The 27,500-nt window shown below is 39.7% G+C and overlaps 2 protein-coding genes across 14 annotated transcripts in view; both read left to right on the forward strand.

Annotated features, from left to right (window-relative positions):
- LOC109074756 (muscarinic acetylcholine receptor M3-like) overlaps positions 1-4,606 on the forward strand; it is a 27,597-nt gene extending 22,991 nt beyond the window's left edge. For 4 of the 8 annotated variants that reach the window (XM_042734782.1, XM_042734783.1, XM_042734784.1 and 1 more), the window contains 2 exons: positions 2,202-3,072; positions 3,756-4,605. In XM_042734782.1, the coding sequence (XP_042590716.1) occupies positions 2,225-3,072; positions 3,756-4,464 (1,557 nt within the window). In that variant the 5' untranslated portion in view covers positions 2,202-2,224 and the 3' untranslated portion in view covers positions 4,465-4,605. Of the gene's footprint in view, positions 1-65; positions 90-2,201; positions 3,073-3,755 lie in introns of all 8 variants that reach the window. The other 4 variants (XM_042734785.1, XM_042734787.1, XM_042734786.1 and 1 more) reach the window with 3 other exon arrangements.
- Positions 4,607-9,560: 4,954 nt separating this feature from the next.
- Positions 9,561-27,500, forward strand: part of LOC109061627 (formin-2-like) — a 49,775-nt gene continuing 31,835 nt past the window's right edge. The window contains exons 1-11 of one of the 6 annotated variants that reach the window (XM_042734775.1): positions 9,579-9,627; positions 9,858-9,887; positions 9,979-10,013; positions 11,076-12,166; positions 13,604-14,019; positions 17,242-17,402; positions 19,378-19,507; positions 20,404-20,421; positions 20,862-20,923; positions 23,488-24,578; positions 25,425-25,569. In XM_042734775.1, coding sequence (XP_042590709.1) covers positions 9,624-9,627; positions 9,858-9,887; positions 9,979-10,013; positions 11,076-12,166; positions 13,604-14,019; positions 17,242-17,402; positions 19,378-19,507; positions 20,404-20,421; positions 20,862-20,923; positions 23,488-24,578; positions 25,425-25,569 — 3,183 coding nt within the window. In that variant the 5' untranslated portion in view covers positions 9,579-9,623. Of the gene's footprint in view, positions 9,628-9,857; positions 9,888-9,978; positions 10,014-11,072; positions 12,167-13,603; positions 14,020-17,241; positions 17,403-19,377; positions 19,508-20,403; positions 20,422-20,861; positions 20,924-23,487; positions 24,579-25,424; positions 25,570-27,500 lie in introns of those variants that run through there. The other 5 variants (XM_042734774.1, XM_042734776.1, XM_042734778.1 and 2 more) reach the window with 5 other exon arrangements.

Genomic DNA, 27,500 nt, shown 5'->3' on the forward strand with positions numbered 1-27,500 from the left:
AACACTAGATTTCTCTATTATTTTTCTATTCTATCTGTCTGTTTTCTTTTTATCTATTATAACAGAATCAGAAAGAGCTTTATTGCCAGGTAAGCTTGCGCATACAAGGAATTTGTTTAGTGACATAAGCTTCCAGTATACAGAGACAACAACAACACACAGACAAAAAAAATTAAAAATACACATATGCAAATATAAATAAACAAATATTGCAAAATAAATCGAAAATAAAATAAATTGTATGAACAGTTGTGCTATAGATGATAATGGAATAGAATAGAGTAAGATGCAGAGATGTACTTGGATGGAGGGGTAACAAATGAATATAAGGATATTGCACATTTTTATTGCATAAGTGTGGAACATTTAACTGTTCATGAGGTAGATTGCCTGGGGGAAGAAACTGTTCTTGTGCCTGACTGTCCTGGTATTTGTGGCTCTGAAGCGCCGGCCAGATGGCAAGAGTTCAAAGATGGGTAACTTGGATGAGAGGGATCCAGAGTGATTTTCTGAGCCCTTTTCCTCACTCTGGATGTATACAGTTCATGAAGGGTGGGCAGGGGAGCACCAATAATCCTTTCAGCAGTCCGAACCGTTCTCTGTAGTCTTCTGATGTCTGATTTTGCAGCTGAACCAAACCAGACAGTTATTGAAGTTCACAGGACAGACTCAATGACGGCTGAGTAGAACTGTTTCAGCAGCTCCTGTGGCAGGTTGAACTTCCTCAGCTGGTGAAGGAAGTACAACCTTTGTTGGGCCTTTTTAACAATGGAGTCAATGTGATTGTCCCACTTCAGGTCCTGAGAGATGGTGGTTCCCAGGAATCTGAATGACTTCACTGCAGCCACAGTGCTGTTCATGATGGTGAGTGGGGGGTGGTGCAGGGGGGTTTCTTCTGAAGTCCACTATCATCTCCACTGTTTTGAGCGTGTTCAGCTCCAGGTTGTTAAGACTGCACCAGACAGCCAGCTGCTCAACCTCTTGTCTGTAAGCAGACTCGTCACCGTCCTGAATGAGGCCGATGACAGTAGTGTCGTCTGCAAACTTCAGGAGCTTGACAGAAGGGTCTTTAGAGGTGCAGTCATTGGTGTAGAGGGAGAAGAGCAGTGGGGAGAGAACACATCCCTGAGGGGCACCAGTGTTGGTGGAGCAGCTGTTTGACATGAATTTCCCCAGTCTCACTAGCTGTTGTCTATCTGTCAGAAAGATGGTAATCCACTGACAGATAGAGCTAGGAACAGAGAGCTGGGTCAGTTTGGTCTGGAGGGCTGTTGGGATGATGGTGTTGAAAGCCGAACTAAAGTCCACAAACAGGATCCTCACATAAGTCCCTGTTTTGTCCAGATGTTGCAGGATGAAGTGCAATCCCAAGTTGATTGCATCATCCACAGACCTGTTTGCTCGGTAAGCAAACTGCAGGGGGTCCACTAAGGGTCCAGTGATGTCCTTCAGATAAGCCAGAACCAGTTTTTCAAACGACTTCATGACGACAGACGTTAGAGCCACAGGTCTATAGTCGTTAAGTCCTGTTATCTTGGGTTTCTTTGGAACGGGGATGATGGTGGAGCGTTTGAAGCAGGAAGGCACTTCACACAACTCCAGAGATCTGTTGAAGATCTGTGAAAAGATGGGGGCCAGCTGGTCAGCACAGGTTCTCAGACAGGCTGGTGTAACACCATCTGGGCCTGGTGCTTTTCTTCTTTTGTTCTTCCTGAAGACCTGACGCACATCGTTTTCACTGATTTGAAGAGCAGGAGGTGTGAACGGTTGTGTAGAGAGATGGTCAGAATGGGTGTTGGGGGTTTCAAATCTACAATAAAACTCATTCAGGTCTTCAGCAAGTTGTTGATTAGCCTCAGTGCAGGGGGATGGTGTCTTGTAGTTAGTGATGGCTCTCAGTCCTCTCCACACTGAAGTTGAGTCATTGGAAGTGAACTGATCTTCAAACTTTTTAGCGTAGGTCCTTTTAGCCGCTCTAATCTCTTTATTCAGTGTGTTCCTAGCCTGATATAATTAAAAAAAAAAAAAAAAAAAAAAAAAAAAAACATTGCTATGTGTACTACATTAAGCTAACTGAGACTTGTCATAGCACTTGCATATCATTGCTCTTTTGTTGGTTTTGATTGCTTCTATTGTCCTCATTTTGGATAAAAGCACCTGCTATATGACTAAATGTAAATGTAATGCCTTTCGTCTGTCAGCTTCGTCCACAGAATATGTCACCATGAACCTGACGCTGAGCGCCGAGGCCGGGTTATTCCTGACTAACAGCTCCCCGGGGATGCGGGCCAATCCCGTCACTGCGTTCGTACCATGTGACATACGGACCGCCAACAATTCGCTCCTCATGCAGGGCTCCAATCTGACCGGCAGTGCCACTCTCAAGTCACCAGATCCACTCGGTGGACACACCATCTGGCAGATCGTGATGATCGTGTTCCTGTGCGGCTCGCTTTCCTTAGTCACCATCACCGGGAACATCCTGGTCCTGGTGTCCTTTAAAGTCAACAAGCAGCTGAAGACGGTGAATAACTACTATTTGCTCAGCCTGGCGTTCGCAGACCTCATCATCGGCGTGCTTTCGATGAACCTCTACACTACGTATATAATCATGGACCGCTGGACGCTCGGGAACTGGGCCTGTGATCTGTGGCTGGCCGTTGATTACGTAGCCAGCAATGCTTCAGTGATGAACCTGCTGGTCATCAGCTTCGACCGGTACTTCTCCGTCACACGTCCGCTGACGTACAGAGCCAAACGCACCACTAAGAGGGCCATGACCATGATTGGACTCGCCTGGTCCATTTCCTTCATCCTCTGGGCACCAGCTATCCTCTTCTGGCAGTATTTCGTCGGGGAGCGGACGGTTCCTCCGGGCGAATGCTACATCCAGTTCCTCTCGGAGCCGATCACCACTTTCTGCACAGCAATCGCTGCTTTCTATCTGCCTGTCACCATCATGACTGTCCTGTACTGGCGGATCTACAAGGAGACGGAGAACCGCTCCAAAGAGCTGGCTGGACTCAAGGGTTCGGGGAACCAAGGGAGTCCGGAGGAATCCATGCAAAAATGGTATGCGCTATCTACTCAATATTACACACAGAAAATGATCAGAACACTAGTATTTTCACCAGCTAAAATGGTTTTTAGTAATCTTTTACAGTAGTGTGTCAGTAGGAAATATCCGTTTACATTTTTAATAGTGCTGTCCAACGATTAATCACGATTAATTATTAGACAGCACTACTTTCCCATTTAGCCATTAATGTTAATAATGCAGTGAGATGTTTGTGCTGCACACAGAGATGTGATCTGATCCTCATCAGTCTGTCTGGAGTCACATGAAGAAACAGAACAAACTGAGACAGACTCAATCCAGAAGAACTGTGTCTCCGAGACGCTTCAAGAAACCGTCCTGCAAAGCTACAGTACTGTTAAACGTTTTAGGCACTTGTTTAAAAATGCTGTAAAATGAGGATGCTGTCAAAAATAATGTCATAAATAGATTTGCTTTATCAATTATCTTCTATTAACTAAATTAAATCAACATTTGGTGTGACATCCTTTGTGTTTAAAGCAGCTTTTGTCCTTGAGTTTCTCAGGAGTTTGCAGGAGGTTTCTTGAAGCATGAGGAAAACTTCTCTTAGTTTTATTAGTGAAAGTTCTCAGTTTTCTTCTATACAACACTGAACCACAATTTCTTTAATAAAATATACACACTATTGATTAATTGATCCATGGCTCATTTTTTACAGTGTGGTGAATCCGGGGAGCTCACGCAGTCACAGCAGTTATGAGCTCCACCAGAGAAGCTCAGGGAGAACCAAAGCGGGGTGTTTTTGGTTCTGGCCGCTGAGTCGGAAAGCTCGGAAGAGTCACGGCAGCGAGACGGACCGCAGTAGCAGCGATAGCTGGAATAATAACGAAACTACCGTGACCGTCGACCAATCGGATGATGAGGAGGAGGAGGATGGAGAAGCTGTGTACTCGATCTCCGAGAACCTCCACCAAGATGCGAGACCTTTCAGAAAGGGATTGGACTCCAAAGCATCCAAAGATCAACCCAATGCCAACGACGGCAAACGCTTCGCCTGCAAGACCAAGACGCAGGTCAACAAGCGCAAGAAGGTCTCTCTGGTGAAAGAGAAGAAAGCGGCGCAGACGCTGAGCGCCATCCTCCTGGCCTTCATCATCACGTGGATGCCGTACAACATCATGGTCCTGATGAACACGTTCTGCGACGAGTGCATCCCCAAGACGCTGTGGGCTCTGGGATACTGGCTGTGTTACGTCAACAGCACTGTTAACCCCATGTGTTACGCACTCTGCAACAAAACCTTTCGCACCACCTTCAGATCCATCCTGCTGTGCCAGTGGCGTCAGACGAAGAAACCCAACAAACCTGCGCTCCAGCAGAGACGGCCGGCAGACGCTCACCAGAAACAGAGTCCTGCAGAACACTAGAGGAACCTCATGTTTATATTAGCACTGGGCAACGATTAATCACATCCAAAATAAACAAAATTGTGTAAATGTTATATGTGTATATTTATGCACATACATGCATGTATATATTTAGGAAAAATGTGTTGTGTTTATATATTAAATATATTTATATATAATATAGATTATATGAATATATACATGTAAAATAAACTTCCTACCGTAAATATATCAAAACTTAATGTTTGATTAGTAATATGCATTGCTAAGAACTTCATTTGAACAACTTTAAAGATGATTTTCTCAATATTTAGATTTTTTTGCTCCCTCAGATTCCAGATTTTCAAATAAATTTTATCTCAGACAAATATTGTCCTCCTAACAAACCACACATCAATGGAGAGATTATTTATTCAGCTTCAGATGATGTATAAATCTCAATTTCAAAAAACTGACCTTTATGACTGGTTTTGTGATCCAGGGTCACATATATTATGTAAAAAAACTTTTATTTTGGATGTGATTAATCATTGCCCAGCAGTAGTTTACAGTTGCCTCAGTTAAAGCCGGACATGATGTTTGTATGACTTCAGAATCATCCACTAAAAGCGTCTGCTGCACCCTGTACAGATAAAACTACACAAATGAGATGTTTTCTTTCCTGTGTTGATGTGTTTCCTACTGAAACAGAGAGTCGGTGGGACATGCGGTATTTAAGGGCTCATGTGTTTTAACCCTCTGGTGTTGTTTGGTCAGTTTAGACCGAAAAAAATATGGACTTGATTTGAAAAAGCTAAATGGTCATAAAAAAATAGTCCTACTTATGTTGTTCACATCTCAAAAATGACCACCATAGGAAATGAATGGGAAATAGGCAAAAAAAAAAAAAAAAAATTCAACAATGCAAAGATGTTTTTGTGTGTACAATCTACAAATTAGTCACAATGCAGAAAAAGTGCACAGCAATAAAGAGGTGACAAAACTTGAGTAATTATGCCTGAAAACACTGCTCAGTAACTAAGGAATGCACAGCATTGAATTTATACGGCTATACTGGCAGCTAATGGCTGCTCCATGGTGGAACACATCTGCTTCAAATCTAGGAATTTTAAATACTTTTGCTCTATTTTTAACTCAAATACTGCATTAATTGAAAAATTATATATATATATATATATATATATATATATATATATATATATATATATATATATATATATTATATATATATATATATATATTACAATTTATACAGAAAATAGTCCATAATTTAGATGTGGATATTAATTAGTAACATGACACACACTCAAAATGCAAAATATTAAAGCAAAAAACAATATAGAAATTAAATACAGTATATTCATTTTGCAAAAATTAAATTTTTACACAATTATGGCCTCCGGTCAGTTTTGACCGTTAATAACGCGACTCCCAAAGGAACAATACCAGAGGGTTAAATCATTCACTTTGTCCAAACCTACATGATTTTCTCACAGGTTTGGCTCATAATGTACATAAAATAGGTTTCATTTGGACTTTAATTCAATGCTAAAGAAAGAGTTCACCCAAAAATGGTCATTCTGTCATCATTTACACACCCTCAAAGCTTTCTGTCTTCTGCTGAACACAAAAGAAGATATTTTGAAGAATGTTGGGAAACAAAAAGTAGCTGCTAGCCGTTGACCTCCATAATATGAAGAAAACACTACGGACGTCAACATTTTTGGGTGAACTCTTCCTGGTTTCTGTGCTTCATTGGGGTTTATGTGGATGTTCTGTGATGCTCAAAGTCGTGGTTCTCTGTGATTTTGTACTTTCAGCTCTGAACTGTTTTACTGCTGATTTCGCCCTCATGAATGTTTTAAAAATGTATTTCCACTTTAAGTCAAGTGCACACTACAAAACCAAAGCACTTCATGTTTTTAGGGTAACACTTTATTTCGAGTTCACTTTAGACTTTCTGCTAACTACAAGTATCTTTGCAACTACATGCCAACTAGCAGAGTATTAGTAGACCGTCTGCTGAATATCTGCCACACAACAGACTTCTACTAACTCTAAGCAGCGCTGGGTAACTGATTACATGTGATCCGGATCAGGTAACCAGATTCCAAAAATGAAGTACTTGTAATTAGATTTAAAACACTTCATGATGTTGACATTAAAGAACAGAATATATTCTCTTACAAGTTACGCCAAAAGTAATCTAAAAGTACCAAATATGTGTAATCAAATATATTATGTGACAAACTGCAGTTTTGCTCATGTAATTTGTAATTGGTAGTAGATTATAATTACGTTGTACGTAATCACTGACCCAGCACTGGCTATAAGTATTTTTGAAAGGATATGTAAACTTATTCTAGTATTCATAACTAAAAGGTCTACTAATGCTCTAATGAGAGTTTGTTGACATGCAGTTACTTTAATGTCCCAAGCGGACTATCGTAATAAAGTGTGACTGTTTTAAATTTGTGAGAATGCAGCAAAAAAAACTCCAGACTGCAGCCTGAAGTTGTAATTTCTAATGCAAAACCTGTAAGTACTGAAGTACAATTAAATGAGGAAACTTTTTTATTTCTAATAAATCACTGGCTAGATACTTGTGTGAAATATTGAGATTAAAAGTAAGATTCCTCTGTACTTTTAAACCCCCGAGAGCAGAAACGAGCCAGAAAAACAGCAAGAGCATGAAGCAGCGCCAGCGGAGGCCGAGGCCGTGGGAAGACGGAGCCAAAAAAACCTGCTGCCCACGTCTCCTCAAACGCCGTCGCATCCCGGATTTTTGGCTTATTTTTTCCTGTTCTGCAAATCAGTGTAAAAACAAGTGCAAAACCCTCCTGCATTCTGAGAAGAATCAACTGTGAGAACTCATACTGGGATTCAGTCGGGGAGGAAGTGACCTTGTGATTACTGCATTATGGATCAGTTGTGTAGTATGCATTCCTGCAGCTCAAAGAGTAGATCATGGCTTGCAACAGTAAGGTCATGGGTTCGATTCCTGGAATGCATGAACTGATCCAAGGTATACCTCAAAAGCAGTGCAAGTCAGTTTGGATTAAAGCCTCTGCCAAATGCGTACATGTAAATGGCTTATACAGTAAATCATGGCTTGCAACAGCAAGGTCATAGGTTCGATTCCCAGGAATGCATGACCTGATAAAATGTAGACCTTGAATGCAGTGGATAAAATCGTCTGCCAGTTGCATAAATGTGTGTAAACCAATATGACACAAAACACAAGCTGTGAGTGTTAAATGTCCTTCTGTCTTGTAGTGTGCACTTGGCCTGTTGAACTGTAAGGTCGTGACCTCTCTGAGCAAATTCTGCAGGACTTGAGCCTCTTCTTTATGTTTTTACAGCAGAACAGTAGTGCAAAAACAACTTCAAGCTGGTCCAGGGGTGTCTGCGGCAAATAAAAGCTATAACTGTACAATGTGGGAGGAAAATGATCAATAATGAATTCCTCTTTTATTTGTGATATGTTATATTTGATTATTGTGTTCTATGCATATCCGGTTGGGAGTTTAGTGCCTGTTTCTGTCAGATTATGTAGTTCAGAATGCGAAACCAAGATGCCGTTTGATTACAAATAAATAAATATGGTGGTTTTTATATGGTTAGAAAACAATACGCCCTCAAAAACATGTAAATGACTCTGAAAATAAACTAAGACCTCTGATTATGATGGAGGATTTCAGACTTCCTCTTGGTAAAAATTGTATTTTTCACAGGGATTTGAGCGACTGGCTGATCATCTCTGTCTGTCCTGTGAACATTTGCTGTTTTTCCAGTACGTTTGGAGTAAAACTGATCAGAGATCATGTCATGTAGGTGTTGTGCTGGAACAGCCACAGATCTTCTGATTGTAGAGATACAGTGTTGTTGTTTCTGTGATTCAGGTCTGACTCCAGAAGTTAAAATCTGAGGGTTTTACAAGATTTCAGATCAAATATAGAGTCACACTCCCCTCTAGTGGTCATAATAAAATTCCTAAAAATATTATAGAGAGAGAGAAAGAGAGACAGAGAGACTGTTATTTAAATATATATATATAACTGTTATTTAAACACACACTTTCTGAAAAACTTTGGTGTTCACTATTTCTTTATTCAGGACAATGTACATCTTTGTATTGATTACTATAGCACTGGGAGTGATAAATTATAAACCGCTGTACAAAGTTATATGAGTTTTGTCTATACTGAGATGTTTGATCAATAAAACCAAATGTGATTTTGTGGTTATATATTTTGTATGAGGTGCTAAATATTTAAGGCATTAAATATTTAGGCATTTGAGTTTTGCATGGCATAAAATGATTCTAGAAAATGTTTAAATGTAAAAAAAAAAATAATAATAATAATAATAAATATAATATATATATATATATATATATATATATATATATATATATATATATATATATATATATATATAGATTATTAAAATATTATAATAAAATCATTATACCTGCTGACAATTTTTTTTTTAATTTATACAAAAGTGACTTCTTTTATATGTATAAAACAAACGCCATCCTAGTCCACACATTTATTGGGGCTATTTAAACAAGCTTAGATCATGTTTGACTTTTCTCTGTGTAAAAGTGCATTACAGTTTTTTTTTTTCAACTGCTTACACACTCAAACAGCAGAAACACACACCAAATCTACAAAACCAGACACTAATTCTCAGACTTTGACTCAGTTTTCAGATTCATAAAACACTTTTTGTAAAACACAACACACAGTTCTCTATGTAACACACACACATCTAACAGGAATTAATATTATGGCAAAGGTGTTTGCAATATTTGCTTTTTAAGATGTGTTTGTGATATTTTGAATGCAGTGCTTCGTTTTGTGAGAGATGAGAGGCGTTTTGCATTTTGTGTGCAATTCTTGGATTTGTGTGTAAAGTAAAAAAAAAAAAAGAGGCAAAGTTTTTAAAATGTGTTTAAGCAGCTGAAGAAAGAAACTGTAAATCTCACTCACTGATCAAAGTGTTGTGTTGTGTGTGTAATGACTGTAAGCGGTCGCTGGGTGTCGCTGTCGTCGCAGGAATCGTGCGTCAGGTGACGCACAGAACAGGTATGCAGTTAAACCTGCCGGCGGGAAAGATACACACACACTCACTCACACGGTTATGACAGAGGTTTAAACACGCAGCAGTGATTCATGAGTGAGTATACCGCGAGACAAACACTCGATCATCTGCTGCTCGAGTTTGTCCAGAGTAGCAGCATAAATCGCTTTCTTTGTATCGAGAGTGAGTCCGGTTTAATGTCGCAGCGGAGTTCGTCCATGTTTATTTTATCAAGAAACAGACTTGAGGACATTTAGCGTCTTTGAAATTACGAAATTCAGTTTTCAGTTCAGTTTTTTTTTATTTTTATTTTTTATTGATTTCAGATTCACGTGGATCACTAGAGATCTACAGGAGTGAGTTCAATTCTGTTTTCTTTTATTATTTCTGGATAAGTGTGAGTTATTAATGTTCATTTGCAAACCAATGAACGAATCTTCACTGCAGGTGGACGTCGTGACGTCATCGCGCGACCAGCACAGGTGACAACTTCTGTAAAAAAAACATTATTAGAAAAAATCGAAAGATAGAGAGCTTAGCTGAGCATGATGACTTGTTGCAGTCAGAGCTGTGTGGGCTGCTCACGAATCACAGTCCACTACTGATCACAGACCTGTAGCTGATCAAGAGACTCGTCTGAGTTCATGTATTCTGACTGCTTTTTACATTACTTTGACATTGTGTCAATAATATGCAATCGTAATACATAAAAAGTTACTGTAATCTGATTATGAGTATTACTCTAATTACAAGTAATTGATTTTTCGAATCTAATTATATAATCCATATTACTAGCTGTGTTTGCAGCTACACTGCAAGTAGAGCTGCAAAAAATGTTTATGTATAATATTTAATATTTATTTAAAAATATTTGTATGTATATATGAAGAGTTCATTTGCAAAAACAGATAACTTTTATATATATATAGATATATGTGTGTATGTGTATATGTGTATGTGTGTATAACAAAGCTAATGTACTGCTTAGTCATAAGATTTGAATTTGCTTGCATTGAACAGATTTGTGAGTGTGTCACGCGATGCAGACAAAAACAATAAAATTAATAAAACTTTAACATAAAAGCAGAAAAAAAAGTTAACTTGAAAGCAGAAAAATACAACTATTTGAAAATCTGGAATCTGAGGGAGCAAAAAAATCTAAATATTGAGAAAATCATCTTTAAAGTAGTTCAAATGAAGTTCTTAGCAATGCATATTACTAATCAAAAATTAAGTTTTGATATATTTACGGTAGGAAATTTACAAAATATCTTCATGGAACATAATCTTTACTTAATATCCTAATGATTTTTGTCATAAAAGAGAAATGTATAATTGTGACTCATACAATGTATTGTTGTCTATTGCTACAAATATACCTGTGCTACTTATGACTGCTTCTGTGCTGCAGGGACACAAATGTGTCAGACAGCAAAAAAATAATAATTTTACAAAGCTAAAGTATTGCTCAGTCATGAGTTATTCCTGCAGATGTAAAGCTCTCTGATGTGTGTGTGTGTGTGTGTGTGTGTGTGTTGTAGCAGGTGTGTGTCGAGATGCAGATGCTGGAGACTGCAGGGTTCAGGCAGAAGCTGCTGGAGGCGTTGAGTCTGGGCAGACGGCAGCAGTACTGCCTCGCAGACGCAGACGCACGTGTCCCCCCCCTCCCCCCGCTGTCTGCATCCTTCTGCAGAGGAGACGAGGACAGCGAGCTGCTCTCCTTCATCACAGCCTCCTCCTCTATCGCTCCACTCTCCTCGTCATCATCCTCGTCCTCCGAGAGCGAGTCGAGGGGCTGCTTGCGCAGACGCAGACCTCCGAGCCGTCATGCTGTGAGAGAGCCGCTCATCATGGGCAATCAGGATGGAAAGCCGAAGCGCTCCGAAGGCGCAGCGCACGAGAGCACGGCTCACGACGGCACAAAGAAAGGGAAGAAACTGCGAGGGGAGGCAGGGAAGAAGAAAAACAAATCCGACAGATCCTCTGTGTTCCCTCACATACGCAAACGCAAGAACCAGAGCAAGGCTAAAAGCTTCCTGAGCGGATCCAAAGAGGATGCATCGCTGGATGAGCTGGACAGCGCTCCGTCGCTGTGTAATAAGACGCCCGATCTCTCCGGGGATGAGCTGGGACATTCGGACGCCGAGCCCGAGCATCCTCGCCCGCAGAAGGAGAAGAAGAAGGTGGCGAGCTCCGGATCCGACACGGACATGTACAGCTTCCACTCGGCCGCAGAGCAGGAGGATTTGCTGGCCGACATCCAGCAGGCCATCCGTCTGAAGCAGGGCGTGATGCTCGGCTCGGACTGTAAACAAACCGGAGACGCTAAAAACACTCCCACCCCCGACTCGGAGCCCTTCACCGTGCTGGAAGCCATTCCTAAAGCGGAAAAAAACGGGATTGTGCTCCCTGAGGAGGAGCCGGCTGTGAACGGGCTCTCAGAGGAGGCCCTTTGTGCTCCGGTCGCCGTGGAAACGGTCACAAAAGAGCCTGAGGCCCCTCTTTCTCCAGCTGTGGCTCCTACAGACAGCACCACGAGCCTCCCAGACCTGACTGCGTCGTTCGAAAGCGTCGTGGAGGCCGTGGAAGAAGACCAGCATTCTCCTCCGAGCACAGATACGCCGTCTGACCTCAGGTAGAGCTGTCAAAATGCACTTAACTCTTTCCCTGCCAGCGTTTTTGCTGATTTTCACTAAGAATTCATCATGGCCTCCAGAATATTTTGATGTATGAATAATCTGAACATGCAATACAACAAAAATAAAGATCAGACCCTCTACTTTTAAACAATAAAATCAGGTTTATTCTAGCTTCAAGCATTGTTTTTTAATTAGCACTTGAATGTAGGTAGATTTCATAAAAAAAGCAACATTTTGAGCAAAAAGCTGAGAAAATTGCATTTTTATCATTCTACATCTGGATCATATTCAGTACTAATATCAAAGCAAAGCTGCAGTAGATGTCTTCCATCAGTTCTCCCAAAGCTTCACACTTTCTGGATCCACATTTCACTCGGGAACATTAGGCACTTTTCATTTATGCGCGGTTAGTGTTGATGATCGCATTATTTTTCATATGCATATGCTTATATATGAGATGGTTTCTGCGTTCACAAAAATACAGAAAAACACCGTAATCTTGCAAAATGTTATTACAATATGAAATAATGGTTTCTGTTTTAATATCCTTTAAAATATAATTTATTTCTGTGATGCGCAGCTGAATTTTCATCATGATTACTCCAGTATAAAGTGTCACATGAAACACATAAACCAACAAAATATTCTTATTAAACATTAAAACTATCAACAGTATTCCTTAAAAAAATTAAATTAAAAAAAATTAAACTTATTCACAGGATTCTTTGATGAATAAAAAGTTAAGAACAGCATTTTTTTAAAATATAAATCTTTTCTAACAATATAATCTTTGCTATCACTTCTGAACAATTTAACACATCCTTGCTGAATAAAAGTTTTAATTTCTTTCAAAAAAAAGAAAGAATAAAAATTTACTGACCCCCAAACTTTTGAACGGTAGTGTATATTGTTAGAAAAGATTTCTATTTTAAATAAATGCTCTTCTTTTTAACGTTTTATTCATCAAAGAATCTTAAAAAAAAAAGATCAAACAAAAAAAAAAAATCTTAAACACCACAAAATAAACAACAATAATAATAAATCATCATATAAGAATGATTTCTGAAGATCATGTGACACTGAAGACTGGAGTAATGATGCTGAAAATACAGCTGCACATCACAGAATTAAATAAATTAAATAAATAAATTACACTTTAACAGATATTAAAATAGAACGATGTTATTTCACATCATAATAATATTTCACAATATTAAATTTTTTTCTGTATTTTTGATCAAATAAATGCAGGCTTGATGAGCAGAAGAAACTCCTGTAAAAAACATAAAAAATCGTTCTGATCCCTAACTTTTGACCGGTAGTGTATATCTGTAAATAAATCACTCATTTAAAGTTTTGCTCATATGGCCCACTCATAATCATGAGTATTAACCGAAATAACTGTGATTATGATTTTTGCTGTAATCGAGCAGGTCCACAGGCTCTCTGGAGTGTCCCACCGTCATCGAGGAGCTCGTCCAGAGGCGCAAGAGCAGCGTCTCCTTCTCTCCGGAGAGTCCTCTGGCCACGCGGCTGCTGAAGTCTGCGGTCAAGCCCTATCCACCAATCAGCACGTCCTACATCAAAACCACCACTCGACAGCTGAGCTCGCCCTCCTGCTCGCCCGCCCCCTCGCCCGCCAACAGCCCACTGTCCAGCCGCCGCGGACCGGACCGGGCAGAGAGGAGGCGTGTCCGGCGCCAGCGCTCCTACAGCATCACCGGCTCCATCAGCCGCTCCGCAGACTGGACCGAGGAGCTCCGCACGCGGCCCCCTGCAGCCACCGGCTCGGAGGAGACGCTCAGAACCAATCACAGATCCACATGCAGCTTCCAGAAGGTGTTCACAGGTCAGTGCTGCTATTGTGACTCTCATTATACACGCAGCTTTAATGACAGTAGTAGGAAGCATCTGTACTTGATGTACGTGAACGCACTGAGCTGTGAGATATAAACTCAGTACTGAGCTGTGAAGCAGCTGTAGAGAAGACGATGGTGTGGAGATCAGCTCAGTTCAGTGATGTTCTGAGTCTCCGGCAGGATCTCTGTGTGAGTTCTGCTCTCTCTGGAGCAGATGGTGAGATCAGGCCCTGAGGAACGTCACATGCTCGCTCTCGGCCAATCAGATCGCTGGCAGATTGCTGTAGTTCAGAGCACGTGACTGTATTGAGCTCTGAGTCTGAGGTCCTGCTGCGGATCGATGAGAATCAGATGAACGTTAGAAAGCGTCACGTGACTGAGTTTGTCAGCAAACGAAGTTCAAGTCTCATTTATTTCTACAGCATTTGGTACGATCCAGATCATCAAAGCAGCTTCACAGCAATGTTATTGTAGCATCATTAAGATACTAATTTAGTTTATTAATATTTTGAATCCGTTTTTGTTGTTTTCAGTTTTAATTTTTGGTACTTTTTTGTATATGTTTATATAGTTTTTATTTCCACTTTAGCTATTTTAGTAAAGTTAAACTAAATTAATATAAAAAATGTAATTGTATTATAGTTTTAAGGAAAATGTTTTTTTTTTCATGGTTTTAGTTTATTTTAGCTAAGTATAACAATACTGCTTCATCCAGTGAATAGCAGCATCACAGTTTCTGCCTTTTTTCAAGAATAATAATCTGCAATATTTATTTATCCTGAAAACATTTCATTCTAATTTGACATTGCTTTGGTATCAAGGCTCTACAAGGTTTAATTGTTGCGGTTTCCAGATTTCAAGTCCCTTTAAATCCCCCAATCAGAGCTTTTTCTTTCGTATCTGACAGAATTACACACAAACCAACCTTCTGTTTGATTCATTAAAAAGAATCAGCTCAAGAGAATCATTCAGATGTCAAATCTCTAAACACCTCTGTGTTTTCTGTTGCTCCAGTATAATCACTGTGTTTTAGATGTGTTTTCAGTGTCTGTCTGATCAAGCCGGTGCTGATCATTAAAACAACACTGATGTTATCACTTTTATAACATTCAACTGAACAGATGTGTTGATTGTTTGTGTTTAATGGCCAGAACTACATCTCCCATGATGCACTTCATCTGGTTTCTCATTGGCTCTCTGAGAGCGTGTTCTAACACTGGCTCATCTTTGGTCTTGTTGACATGCTAATGAAGTTAATAAGCTGTTGATAATCAGGCCTGTGTGTGTGTGAGACTCTGTGTGCGTGCGTGTGTGTGTGTGCATGAGTGAGCATGAAAGTGAGAGTGAGAGAGAGTGTGTGTGTGAAAATATTCAGATTTGACATTTTTCATTTAACTGTAATTTAATAACACATTTTTTTCTCAGTAACTGTAACAGATTACGGTTACATTAATTTTATTAAATTGCATAACTCCATTACATGAAACTAGTTACTCCCCAACATTGTGTGTGTGACTGTAGAAACTGATCTCAGAGCAGCAGGTCTGATGATATTACAGCGAGGTGAAGGGTCAGACAGGATCTTACGCAAATACTGTGATGACAGGAGCGTGCAGTGATTTATGTTCACTGTGAGTTTAATGTGGATGCTCAAGCTGAAGCACTGCAGCAGTGACTCATTCTTAAATCTGCAGAAAATAACACACACACACAGAGACACACACACACAAAGTCACACACACAGTCACACACACACAGTCACACACTCACACACACACACACACAGTCACACACACACACACACACACACACACACAGTCACACACACACACAAACACACACACACACAGTCACACACACACACACAGTCACACACAGAGTCACACACACACACACACACACACACACACACACACACACACAGTCACACACACACACACACACACACACAGTCACACACACACACACACACACACACACACACAGTCACACACACACACACACACAGTCACACACACACACACACAGTCACACACACACACACAGTCACACACACACACACACACACACACACACAGTCACACACACACAGACAAACACACACTCACACACACACACACAGACACACACACAGTCACACACACACACACACAGAGACAGTCACACACACAGAGTCACACACACACACACACACACACACACACACAGACAGAGTCACACACACACACACACACACACACACACACACACACACACACACAGAGTCACACACACACACACACACACACAGACTCACACACACACACACACACACACAGAGACACACAGACACACAGAGACACACACACACACACACACACACAGAGACACACAGAGACACACAGACACACACACACACACACACACACAGGTACACAGAGAGACACACACACACACACAGATTGGGATCATTATTGGGACACACAAACACAGAAAAAACACAACAAACAGAGACACACACACACACACAGAGACACACACACACAAACAAACACACAAACACAAACAAATACACACACACACACACACACACACACACACACACACACACACACACACACACACACAGTCACACACAGAGTCACACACACACCACACACACACACAGAGACACACACACACACAGAGACACACAGAGACACACAGACACAGAGACACACACACACAGAGACACACACACACACACACAGAGTCACACACACACACACACACAGAATCACACACACACAGAATCACACACACACACACACACACACAGAGTAACACACACACACACACACACACATGTATTTGTGTCTTTTATTGATTTTATTAACTTTAATTTCAGTTTCAGTTACTTTAGTATGTTTAGTCAAGTCTTAATAAATTAACAGAAATGTTGCCTTGGCAACTATCTGAAGATTTTTTAAGTTTATTCTATTTTTAAAAGTAATAGAAATGTTTAATGGTTTAATTTTAGTTTTAGTTTTATCTAACTGTAATTGGCCTGTTCTACAGTGTCTACTTTTTGTGAAAAACCCTGTTTGTTTTTTGTCCTTCAGTCCAGTGTTTGATTTTCTTCGGTTTCGGCTTCAGCCAAGACTTTATTTCTGTTCATCTCTGATTATGACGACCTGGTCCGGTCAGTGTTTCACAGAGCAGCGTGAGTGACCGAGTGTAACGTCTGTGTGCAGGCCGGACGCTGTTGGAGCGCTTCTTCCAGCAGCAGGACCCCGGAGAGCCGGAGGAGGCCGAGAAGCTGTGCTCCAGGATCCTGGCCATGGGCCTCCTGCTGCCCTTCAGCGACTGCTTCAGAGAGACGTACAGCAGCGGGCAGATCACTCCCAAGTTTGACGTGAGTCCTGATTCACTTTCACTGCAGGAATATGTTCTTAAAAGACAAATCTCAGCTTGTCTTGCATTTCCTGCGGAGTCAGATCAGTGCGGCAGCAGGGTCCAGTCTCTCATTCTGTGGCAGCTTGTTTATGTAAAATTATTAAAACACTATTATTATCAGCAGATTAAACTGGTCAGTTATTTCTATCTTTTGCTGTAGTGTGTCAGAAGTAGATATCACTCTACATTTCCAAACATTCATTGTGCCATTAATTGTAAAAACCTCTCTGGATGTAAACTGATATTTCCTACTGACACACTATATCAAAAAATACAAATAACTCAAATAAAACCAGTTTTAGCTGCTGGGAACACTAGTGTTCTGATCATTTTGGGCTGTAATGCTGAAGTTTAGCCTTTAATTCTTTGGACTGGAGGAACATGAACACACTAATGAAGGGACACACATAGGTCTTGTTGTCCTTGTTCTTACTGGCTGAGGTTGGCATCATGTGATCTGCTGCTCGATTGTGATTGGCTCTGACCATGATAAAGCTCTGGTTGATAAGAAGCTGTGGGAGTCAGAGCGCCACCTGCTGCCGGACACTGGATTAGTGATTTTATACAGCTGTTCAGACACTCTTTTATCCTCCAAACCCCTTTATTTCTGAAGCATGTTTTATAAGATTGTCCTTATTTTTTCACTTTTTTTTTTATTCAGTTAATTATTTTGGATTGATAAAGAAAGTTAAAATAGATACACTTTTAACTTATTTTAAACTTCTATTCATTTGGGTTAAAATTATTTTGGTTTTAATCTAATTAAAATAATAATAACAATAAACTGAATGTGATTTAGATTTGTCAGGATGAAACAGGTCAGATTTTTGTAATAGTACTAATAAACTAAATGTTTCAAATTGACAAATCCAGGTTTATTGTCAATAAATCCAGCATTTATTTATTTATTTATTTTCTAATTGTTGGGTTTAACAAATGTGATTAAATGATTTGTTCCACAGCTAACCATATTTAAATCATGCTCATAGTTTTTTAATAAAATATTTGTTTTCACAATGAGCCGATTTATGCAGATTTCACACTATTTAAATAAATGCATTATTGAAATCAAACCAAACGGGTGCAAATAGTTAATAAACAGTCGTGTTTTTCTGACTGCGGAAAGTTTACACACACATATGCATTAATATACAAGTTTATTCGTTTGTTAAAATGGTGTTTTATATGAAATTCAAACACGCAAATCTTCATTTCAGGCCTGAATGTGTGTGTGTGTGTTTGGAAATGTGTCTGTTGCCATGGTAACTGAAATATTCCCAAAGGAATCACCACTGAATCAAATGAAAATGGAGCTGTAATCTGATGAAAGCTTGTGAATGGATGTCAGCTGATTGTGAATCAGTGAGTGACGGTGACACCGGAGCTGGGTGTTTGCTGCAGTGTGCGTCAATTATTTACAGTCCTGCCTCAGTAAATCCGGGCTCTCTGATTGGCTCGTGCGCCGCTGACCGCTTTAGGGCGTCATCGGTGAGTGATGTCACCAGCCTCTCTCTCTCTCTGTGTGCTGCTGGGGCGAGCGAGAGGCGTTTGTGTGCACAGCTGTGACTGTATGCACCTGCTGAGTCACGGATCTGAGGATCAGCTGAGAGTCATGAGAGGATGTGGAGAGAACAGACACACACAGCTGGACACTAGAACCCTGACTTCACTAGCAGTTTACACACACAGCCCTGATCAGACTTCAGTAAAGCACTTTAACAATACAGATTGTGTCAAAGCAGCTTTACAGCATTAAATAGAAAAACAGTGTATCAGTAATGCAGAAGGACAATAGTAAACACTCATTTAAAGGCTGTTCATCATTGAATTCAGTGACTGGTTCTCAGAGGCTTGATAAAGACGGCTCCGGATGTTAGCGATCTGTGCTGTCACTGCAGGTTTGATGGTGTGTTTTGTTCCTCCTGCGTCTGCAGCACGATCAGCTGTACACATGGGCAGCGGTCAGTCAGCCTCCTCCGTCTCTGGAGGGACACCTGAAGAACCTGTGGCCCCGGAGCAGACCCGGACCCCCGGACCGGCCCCAGCCCAAATACACAGAGGATGGTATGAGCACAGAGTTTATTCTTCAGCTGTGTCCCGTCTTCTCCTTCAGTGATTTCTGCACCGCACACGAGTAAATAATCAGTTCTGTGCAGCTCTGGCTTCATCTGGACTACAGTGCAGAGAGGTTTTAGCATTGTTATTATACTATTTATTAATATTTTGAGATTTATTTATATTAATATATTAATATTTTTTATATATTTTTTAGTTTTGTTTAATGATATTGTGGATTGTTTTTGTCTTTTTTTTTGTATCATTGTTATTTAAATTTTTTTTATTTTATTTTATATTTCCTGTTTGCATTTTATGTTCAGTTGAAGTGTAGTGTTAGTGATTTTGTTGTATGTTTGTCAGCTTTATTATTATTTTTAAATATGTCTCTTCAATGATTAGAGTTCTATAAGAAATGTAGCCTTGGCTATATTATATAGATGATGTTCATAATAATAATAAATAAATAATACACACACATATACAGTACACCTATATAGATAGATAGATATATTTTTTTTTTTTATACAAAAAGTGTATTTCTGAATGCATTCATCAAACTCAAGCATTCAACTATTTATTGTTAGAAATATTACTCTTTTTAATGCAATACATTGTTTTTTTTTTTCACGGTTCACGGTTAAGAACACACAGTTATAATATTGAGTCTTGACTCTTAAGATGTATTTGTTTGGTCCCGAGAGCTCATCCTGCTGTCTGTTAGTACAGAGACGATCTTGGGTTCATGTGTTCAGTTTCTCTAGCGTTCAGCTGATGTTAATCAAGCTCCGTCTTTTACATTCGCTGCATCTTCAGAGACAGGATGAATGTGTTTGTGGAGTCTGGAAAGTCGTTTTAACTGTGTTCAGGGATCTGAATGTCTAAACGAGGTTATTTCTTTGCAGCGGTCGAGGAGCAGGAGGGTGAGTAACTCGATCACACCCGTGTCTTCAGTGGCTTCGCTTCATTTCAACTCTGTCACGAGCTTCACTTCACAAACATTAAAGCCCTTGTATTCATTATTAGGCTATTTCCACCTTGTGCTGGTGTTTGTTTACTAATGTTGCCTAGCAACAAGCAGCGATTAATCATTTCCTCCATCAATCAGCACTGATCACATTCACTGCATTCACTGTTTCTGCCCATCACCCTTTGTGCCATGTGTTGTGTGTTTACCAAGATTTATACTCAAACATGTGGACACACGTGTTTTTTAATATATAACATTTTTTTGTATATTATGTATTTTTGTTATGTGTGTGTGTGTGTATGCATATATATCTGTGTGTGTGTGTGTGTATATATCATATTTCCTATAGATTTTACAGTGTTTTGTGTGTGTGTGTGTGTGTGTGTGTTTCAGAGCATCAGGCCGGCGTTTCAGACCTTAAAAAACAACAGGAAGAAGAAATCCAACAAATTGAGGTGTGTCTCATTCATCTCTCTAAGACCCTTAGTTTTTTCCCACATTAAGGTCTAAATGAAAATACATCCTCATTACTTCACATCTGTATTGTGGTATTTTATATATGTCTAAGAAACATGGTAATACCACAGTGCTTTATAATATTTGAGTCCTGATAAATCTTCAGTGTTTCTCTCAGCGCTGATGGATGGGTTCATGATTCAGTGATTAGTCGATGGGTTCGTCTCATTTCCATATGCGCTCCATATTGACTCATGCAGGTTATTGGGCTGATTGTTTGGTTCGATGCCCTGCTGCTGGACTAATGGGTAATGGTTCCCAGAGTTTGTTTGATTTCAGAAACAGGAAATAAACATCTGTGGTGAGCTCAGGAGAAGAGTGCTGTAGTGTGCAGCAGAGGGCAGGATCACTGCACACTTCAGTCCATCAGACCTTTACTACAAGAGCATGGGAAGATAGGGGACCTTCTGTTCCAATAATACTTCAACAGTATATTATATTATATGCATATATGCATAATATTGTATAATTATGTAAATGCAGTATTTATTATTTTTTCTATGTACAAGTATATGTGTGTGTGTGTGTGTATATATGTGTAAGTGTGTGTGCGTGTGTGTATATATAATATGTGTGTGTGAATATATATAATATATGTGTGTGTGTGTGTGTGTGTATGTATACACACACACACACTGGTGCATCTCAAAAAATTTGAATATCGTGAAAGTTTTTTTTTTTGTAACTTATTTCAAAAAGTGAAACTTATATATATTCTAGATTCATTACATGTAAAACATTTCAAAAGTTTTTTTGTTGTTTTAATTTTGATGATTACAGCTCATGAAAGTCAAAAATCCAGTATCTCAAAATTTTAGAATATTTACATTAGAGTTTCATTGAATGACTGTCCCTATAGTGTAAATTCCGGATATCTCTTGTTTTTTGAAACCACAGTGTAATGGGGAATACGGCTGACTTAGCAGTGGTCCAGAACACAATCATTGACACCCTCCACAAGAGAGTAATTCACAGGTCATTACCGAAAGAGCTCCTGTTCACAGAGTGCTGTATCAAAGCATATTACATGGGAAGTTGACTGGTAATAACAAATCTTGTAGGAAAAGGTGCACAAGCAGCAGGGATGACCGCAAGCTTGAGAATACTGTCAAGCAAAGCTGATTCAAACACTTGGGAGAGCTTCACAAGAAGTGGACTGAAGCTGGAGTCAGTGCATCAAGAGTCACACGCTGAGACATCTTCAGAAAAAGGGCTACCAAAAATTAGATCCAACAATCCAGACGAGCTGAAGGCCGCTATTAAAGAAACCTAAGCTTCAGTAGTGCTTCAGCAGAGCCACAGGCTGATCACTTCATGCCACACCTCACTGATGCTGGAGTTTGTGCTAAACGAGCCCCGGCCAAGTATTGAGTGCAGAAATCAAACATACTTTAAAGAATTTGAGCTTTTCTGTTTTGAAAACCATTTTTTTATTTTTTTTGAGTGATCTTAGTAAATATTCTAATATTTTGAGATACTTTATTTTTGATGAGCTGTAAGCTCTAATCATCAAAATTAAAACAAAGCAAAAAACTTTTAAAAAATGTTTTACTTTCCCTGTAATGAATCTAGAATATATGAAAGTTACACTTTTTGTAATGTTACAAATTATTTTTGACGATATTTAAATTTTTCGATACACCCGTATATGTGTGTGTAAAAGGTTTCAACAAAATGTTATAAAATATAATTTAATTCAATAATTTTAATATAAATAATTGTTAAATTTATATATAAAAAAGAAAATACATGTATACTCACAAAACAACTGTATATACAATTAACAATTACAAGATATGAATAATTTTATTAATTTACATTTACATTATACAATATTAAATGTTAATATTTATGAATAATGATTATGAATAATTAATCATATGCATTTATATAATATGAAATGTATTTAATTACCTAATATTATATGATTGACAATGCTTTGTTTTGTTAATGAATGATTAATTAATGATTAATAATTGCCTTAATAGGTTTATATAAATAATTGATATTTAAATATTTCAGATTAGTAAGTCAGTGTTTTACTTTTATTTAAATACAATAAAGTTATGTATTTTATATTTATGAAAAATGCATAAATATATTTGTATTAGCATTCCTGCTAAATTTTAGCCTGGCATTGTCCATACTGATTGAAAACTTCTGTCAGGGTGATGCTCTCTCTCCGTTCATCCTCTCACAGTGTTTCTCATTACACATTCATGTGTGCTGCTCTCTATTAGGTCCTGTGGGGTGTCTCCCCTGGAGTCTGCTGAATTCAGAGGACTGTGGGCATCTATTGTTGTGTTTTGAGTCTGAAAACAGCTGCTCCTCATCAGTTCTGTCCACACTTCAGCATTGTTTCTTCCCACAGGAAATACGTTTAACCGCGTGACATGAACGCGAGTGACTTCACGGAATCCAGTGGACGAGAAACTCAGATTTATGTCTGTTTCTGTCTGCGGTGTTCGTCTGCTTTTCATCACTCCTGTCTCTGTCTCCGCAGGAGGAGTCGGTGATAAAGACTGTGCATCTGAAGCAGGAGCACGTCTGCGTGATCGAGCAGCTGGAGCAGACCATCGAAGACCTGCGCAGTAAGATTGCCGAGCTGGAGAAACAGCAGCCCCTGCTGGAGCGGGAGGTGCAGACGCAGGACCAGGAGTGTGGAGGAGAGGAGCGCCTCCTCCCGGACGTCTGCCATGTGGACCTACAGACAGAAAACACTGCGCTGCTGACGCTGGAGGCCAAATCAGTGCAGACGTCTCCTGTGGAGGAGTGCTTAAGGTTTAAAGTGCCTCCTGTGGAGGCGCAGGCACTGGGGAGGAGTGACTCCTCACTGCCATCAGAAACTGAGAATGCTTCTCAAGTGTTTGTGTGCATGTGCCAGCAGCTGCCGTGCGCTTCGGTGCCTCCTCCACCACCACCTCCTCCATCCGGGATGTGTGCACCTCCTCCTCCACCTCCGCTTCCAGGAATGAGTGCTCTTTCTGCACCACCTCCTCTCTCAGGCAGTTCCTTTCCTCCTCCTCCACCTCCTCTACCAGGAATGGTTGCGCCTCCTCCTGCGCCTCCTCCTGCGCCTCCTCTACCAGGAATGGGTGCGCCTCCTCCTCCGCCTCCTCTACCAGGAATGGGTGCGCCTCCTCCTCCGCCTCCTCTACCAGGAATGGGTGCGCCTCCTCCTCCACCTCCTCTACCAGGAATGGTTGCGCCTCCTCCTCCACCTCCTCTACCAGGAATGGTTGCGCCTCCTCCTGCGCCTCCTCCTGCGCCTCCTTTACCAGGAATGGTTGCGCCTCCTCTACCAGGAATGGGTGCGCCTCCTCCTCCACCTCCTCTGCCAGGTGTATCTGCGCCGGCTCCTCTCCTGACTGCAGGATCAGCACCTCCTCCTCCTCCACCTCCTCCTCCAGGTCCTCCGCCGTTGGCTCCTGGTCCTCCTCTGGCCTTCGGTTTGGGTTCTCTCCCTCCGCCGCTCCCGCTGGGTCTGTACGCGTTAGGAGCTCCGCAGGAGAAATCACCTCACAAAAGCTTGGTGGAGCCGCCGAGACCCATGAAACCTCTGTACTGGACCCGAATACAGCTGCACACCAAAAAGTACCATCATTCTACATTCATTTCTTCATTTTGTTCAGCTGCTGTTTTGATCAGTTCCCCTCACACTAATTACCAGAATACCATAGTTACTGTAGTTATTAATAAGGCAGTAATCATTATCGCTCACTAGTGCTCATAGTTAGTGATCTGACAGATAAAAAAATACAGAGGGGGAACCTGAGCCACATCTACAGACCAGAACACACTTTACATTCTAGACAGAAAGAAAGCATCTAGAGCACCCTAGAAACCAAATGCAGTGCCCTAGCAACACCACCCATTATAGCATGACTTTCACGGTCAATATTAATTACTGTAAACAATGAACATGTTAAATTCAGCTGTTGATTTTTTTTTAAAATGTTTTTGTATTTATAATAAATAATAATAAATTAATGAATGCTTAATAAATTAACAAACATTTTATTTTATTTTATTTTTATTTAATTCAGCAGTGAATTTAATTTTGTTGATAGTTCAGGAAAAAAATATTCATTCATTATTTCATTTAATTGTATTTTCTTTTTTTTCTTTTTGTTGTTGTTGTTGTTGTTGTTGTTTTAAATTAATTTAATCTTATTTTTATTCTTAATCATATTCTTATTTGCCTTTCATTTAATTTTCTTTTTTCTTTTTTCATTTTCTTTTGTAGTTTTTCTTTCGTTTCATCTGTTAGATATTTTTCAGTTTTTTCATTCATTCATTCATTCATTCATTTAATTGCTTTGATTCTTTCTTTCTTTCGTAAAAATATTGCCATGTGATTATTTTTCTTCTTTTTTTTTTCTGAGGAGTTGTTGATAAAGCAGGTGTTTTTCTCTCTAAAGTCTGTGTTTTCCTCCGCAGGGACTCTCATGCTCTCGTGTGGGAGAAGATCGAAGAGCCACCCGTGGATTTTGATGAGTTTGTCGAACTCTTCTCCAAAACAGCAGTGAAAGAGAAGAAGAAGCCCCTTTCGGACACGATCAGCCGGTCAAAGACCAAGCAGGTGAGCAGAGACGTCCGCTGCTCAGGATGAGGTTAGTGTTGGTACGGGTTTACGAGCGCGAGAACGCAGCGAGACTGTTTCCATGACTGAGTCCTGATGTTTGTGTACAGACGGAGGCTGCTCTCAGAGTAATTGGCCAAGCGCTTGGCACCGCTGTGCACCGGATTCCAGCTCTGATTGGAAATATGACCGTAAAGAGCAGAACCGAGGCGCATAAATATCACAAAGTGCTCCAAACACTCGTGGGTTTATCAGATCTGTGTCAGACGTCTGTTTCTGTAAAGGCTCGTATGTGGGACTTTCCTCAACTATAGGAAGTTAGTGCCACTGGATGGATTCCTATTGAGCAGATCAGTATAAACAGATTTCAGCTTTTCTTTTTGATTTGTCAAATATGTATTTCTATAGAACTTTGTTCAATACAGAAAGAAAATTGAAAAGGTAACTAACTTTATCGCAATATCTGAGAAACTCAACTGCAAGATATAAATTCATAATTGTGAAATATAAACTCAGGATATTCTGAGTTTATATGATTCAATTCAGAGTTTCTTACAGTTGTGTATATCTTGTGTTTGAGTTTGTATCGCATGTAGTTGATCAGATTCTCTTTCTCAGTAGTTTACTGTACGCAGGATTTTAACGTTTTAATCTTCTTCACATGAGACCCCCCCCCCATGAGTCTGAAGACCGCGAGTGAACAGACCTGAGGTTAACCACACTAATGCTCGTTCCGCTCCCTATTTGCATATTTACGACTCCTCCATTAACATAACACAGGGTTTTTTCCTAAGCGGCTGAGCAGATGTGGCCGTGGTGTGTCTTGTGGTGCATTCTGGGCCGGCTCGTGTTCAGAGGTGTTTGGCGTCTGTGGCTGAGGGACGGGGAAGCGTCCCGTCTGATGGAGATGTTTTATGCGGCTGAGGCCGTGTCTCATTTATTTAAGCAGCCGCACAGACTCGCTCAAACAGCAGCACAGTTGGGCTCTTCTGATCCGGGCGGAACCGAGCTGGTTTGTGCCGGCTGGTGTTTGAAATGGTAATTCTGCAGACCTGCTCTGGTCGTGTCTGAGGCGTCTGGAGGTGATTTGTCTCACTGAAGGGAACAGAACAACATCATCATCAGCGGCTGCTTCTGTTTAGCCCTCGTCACACATTCAGCTCCGTTTTGATCTGGACGAGATAAAGAAAAAAATCTACAAAATGCATAGTTTTTAATAAGGTACCAAAACTTTGCAAAAACTTTAAGATCATTGAAATACACCCCCCGCACCCCCCCAGATTAAATTTTTTTTTTTTTGTTTTGTTTTGGGGCTGTTTTGACCCGGCTCAGTGTAGAGAACCATTAGGTGCCAAAAATACTTTTTGTGAAATTATCTTCAAAGTTTACATTTAGTGTCAAAATTTTTTTAATAAAAAATATTTCACCTTTCCCCCATATCTCTCTCACGTTTTGGACTGAATTTTGTTTATGATTTTGAATATGTCTTCTATTGATGAACCACTGCAGCATAAATAACTTCTCACATTTTACATCTGAAAGTTTCTGCAAGTAAAATTTATTTATTTAGTTTAAAAACTTTTCAGAGTAATATTTGTTGTTTTGTTAGAAATAAATGTCTAGGGTTCATAAATTTGCAATGTTTTTAATTGAATTCAAAATAATTTAAATTCCACTCATTCCAATGTACTTATGATATATTAAAATTACATTTTATATTATTTATATTTAAATTAAAATTACAAAATTTAGATGAGTTTATTGTAAATGTATATAAATAAAATTTAGATAAGATGATTGTAAATGTATATACATACTTATCAATATTGTGTGTGTAGATACATACACACACACACACATATATTTATATATATATATATACTGTATTTATAACAGCATAGCTTTTTTGTGTGTGGTAATTTCAAAGACTTTCT

This window comes from Cyprinus carpio, chromosome B12, assembly GCF_018340385.1.
Source record: "Cyprinus carpio isolate SPL01 chromosome B12, ASM1834038v1, whole genome shotgun sequence".
NCBI lineage: Eukaryota > Metazoa > Chordata > Actinopteri > Cypriniformes > Cyprinidae > Cyprinus > Cyprinus carpio.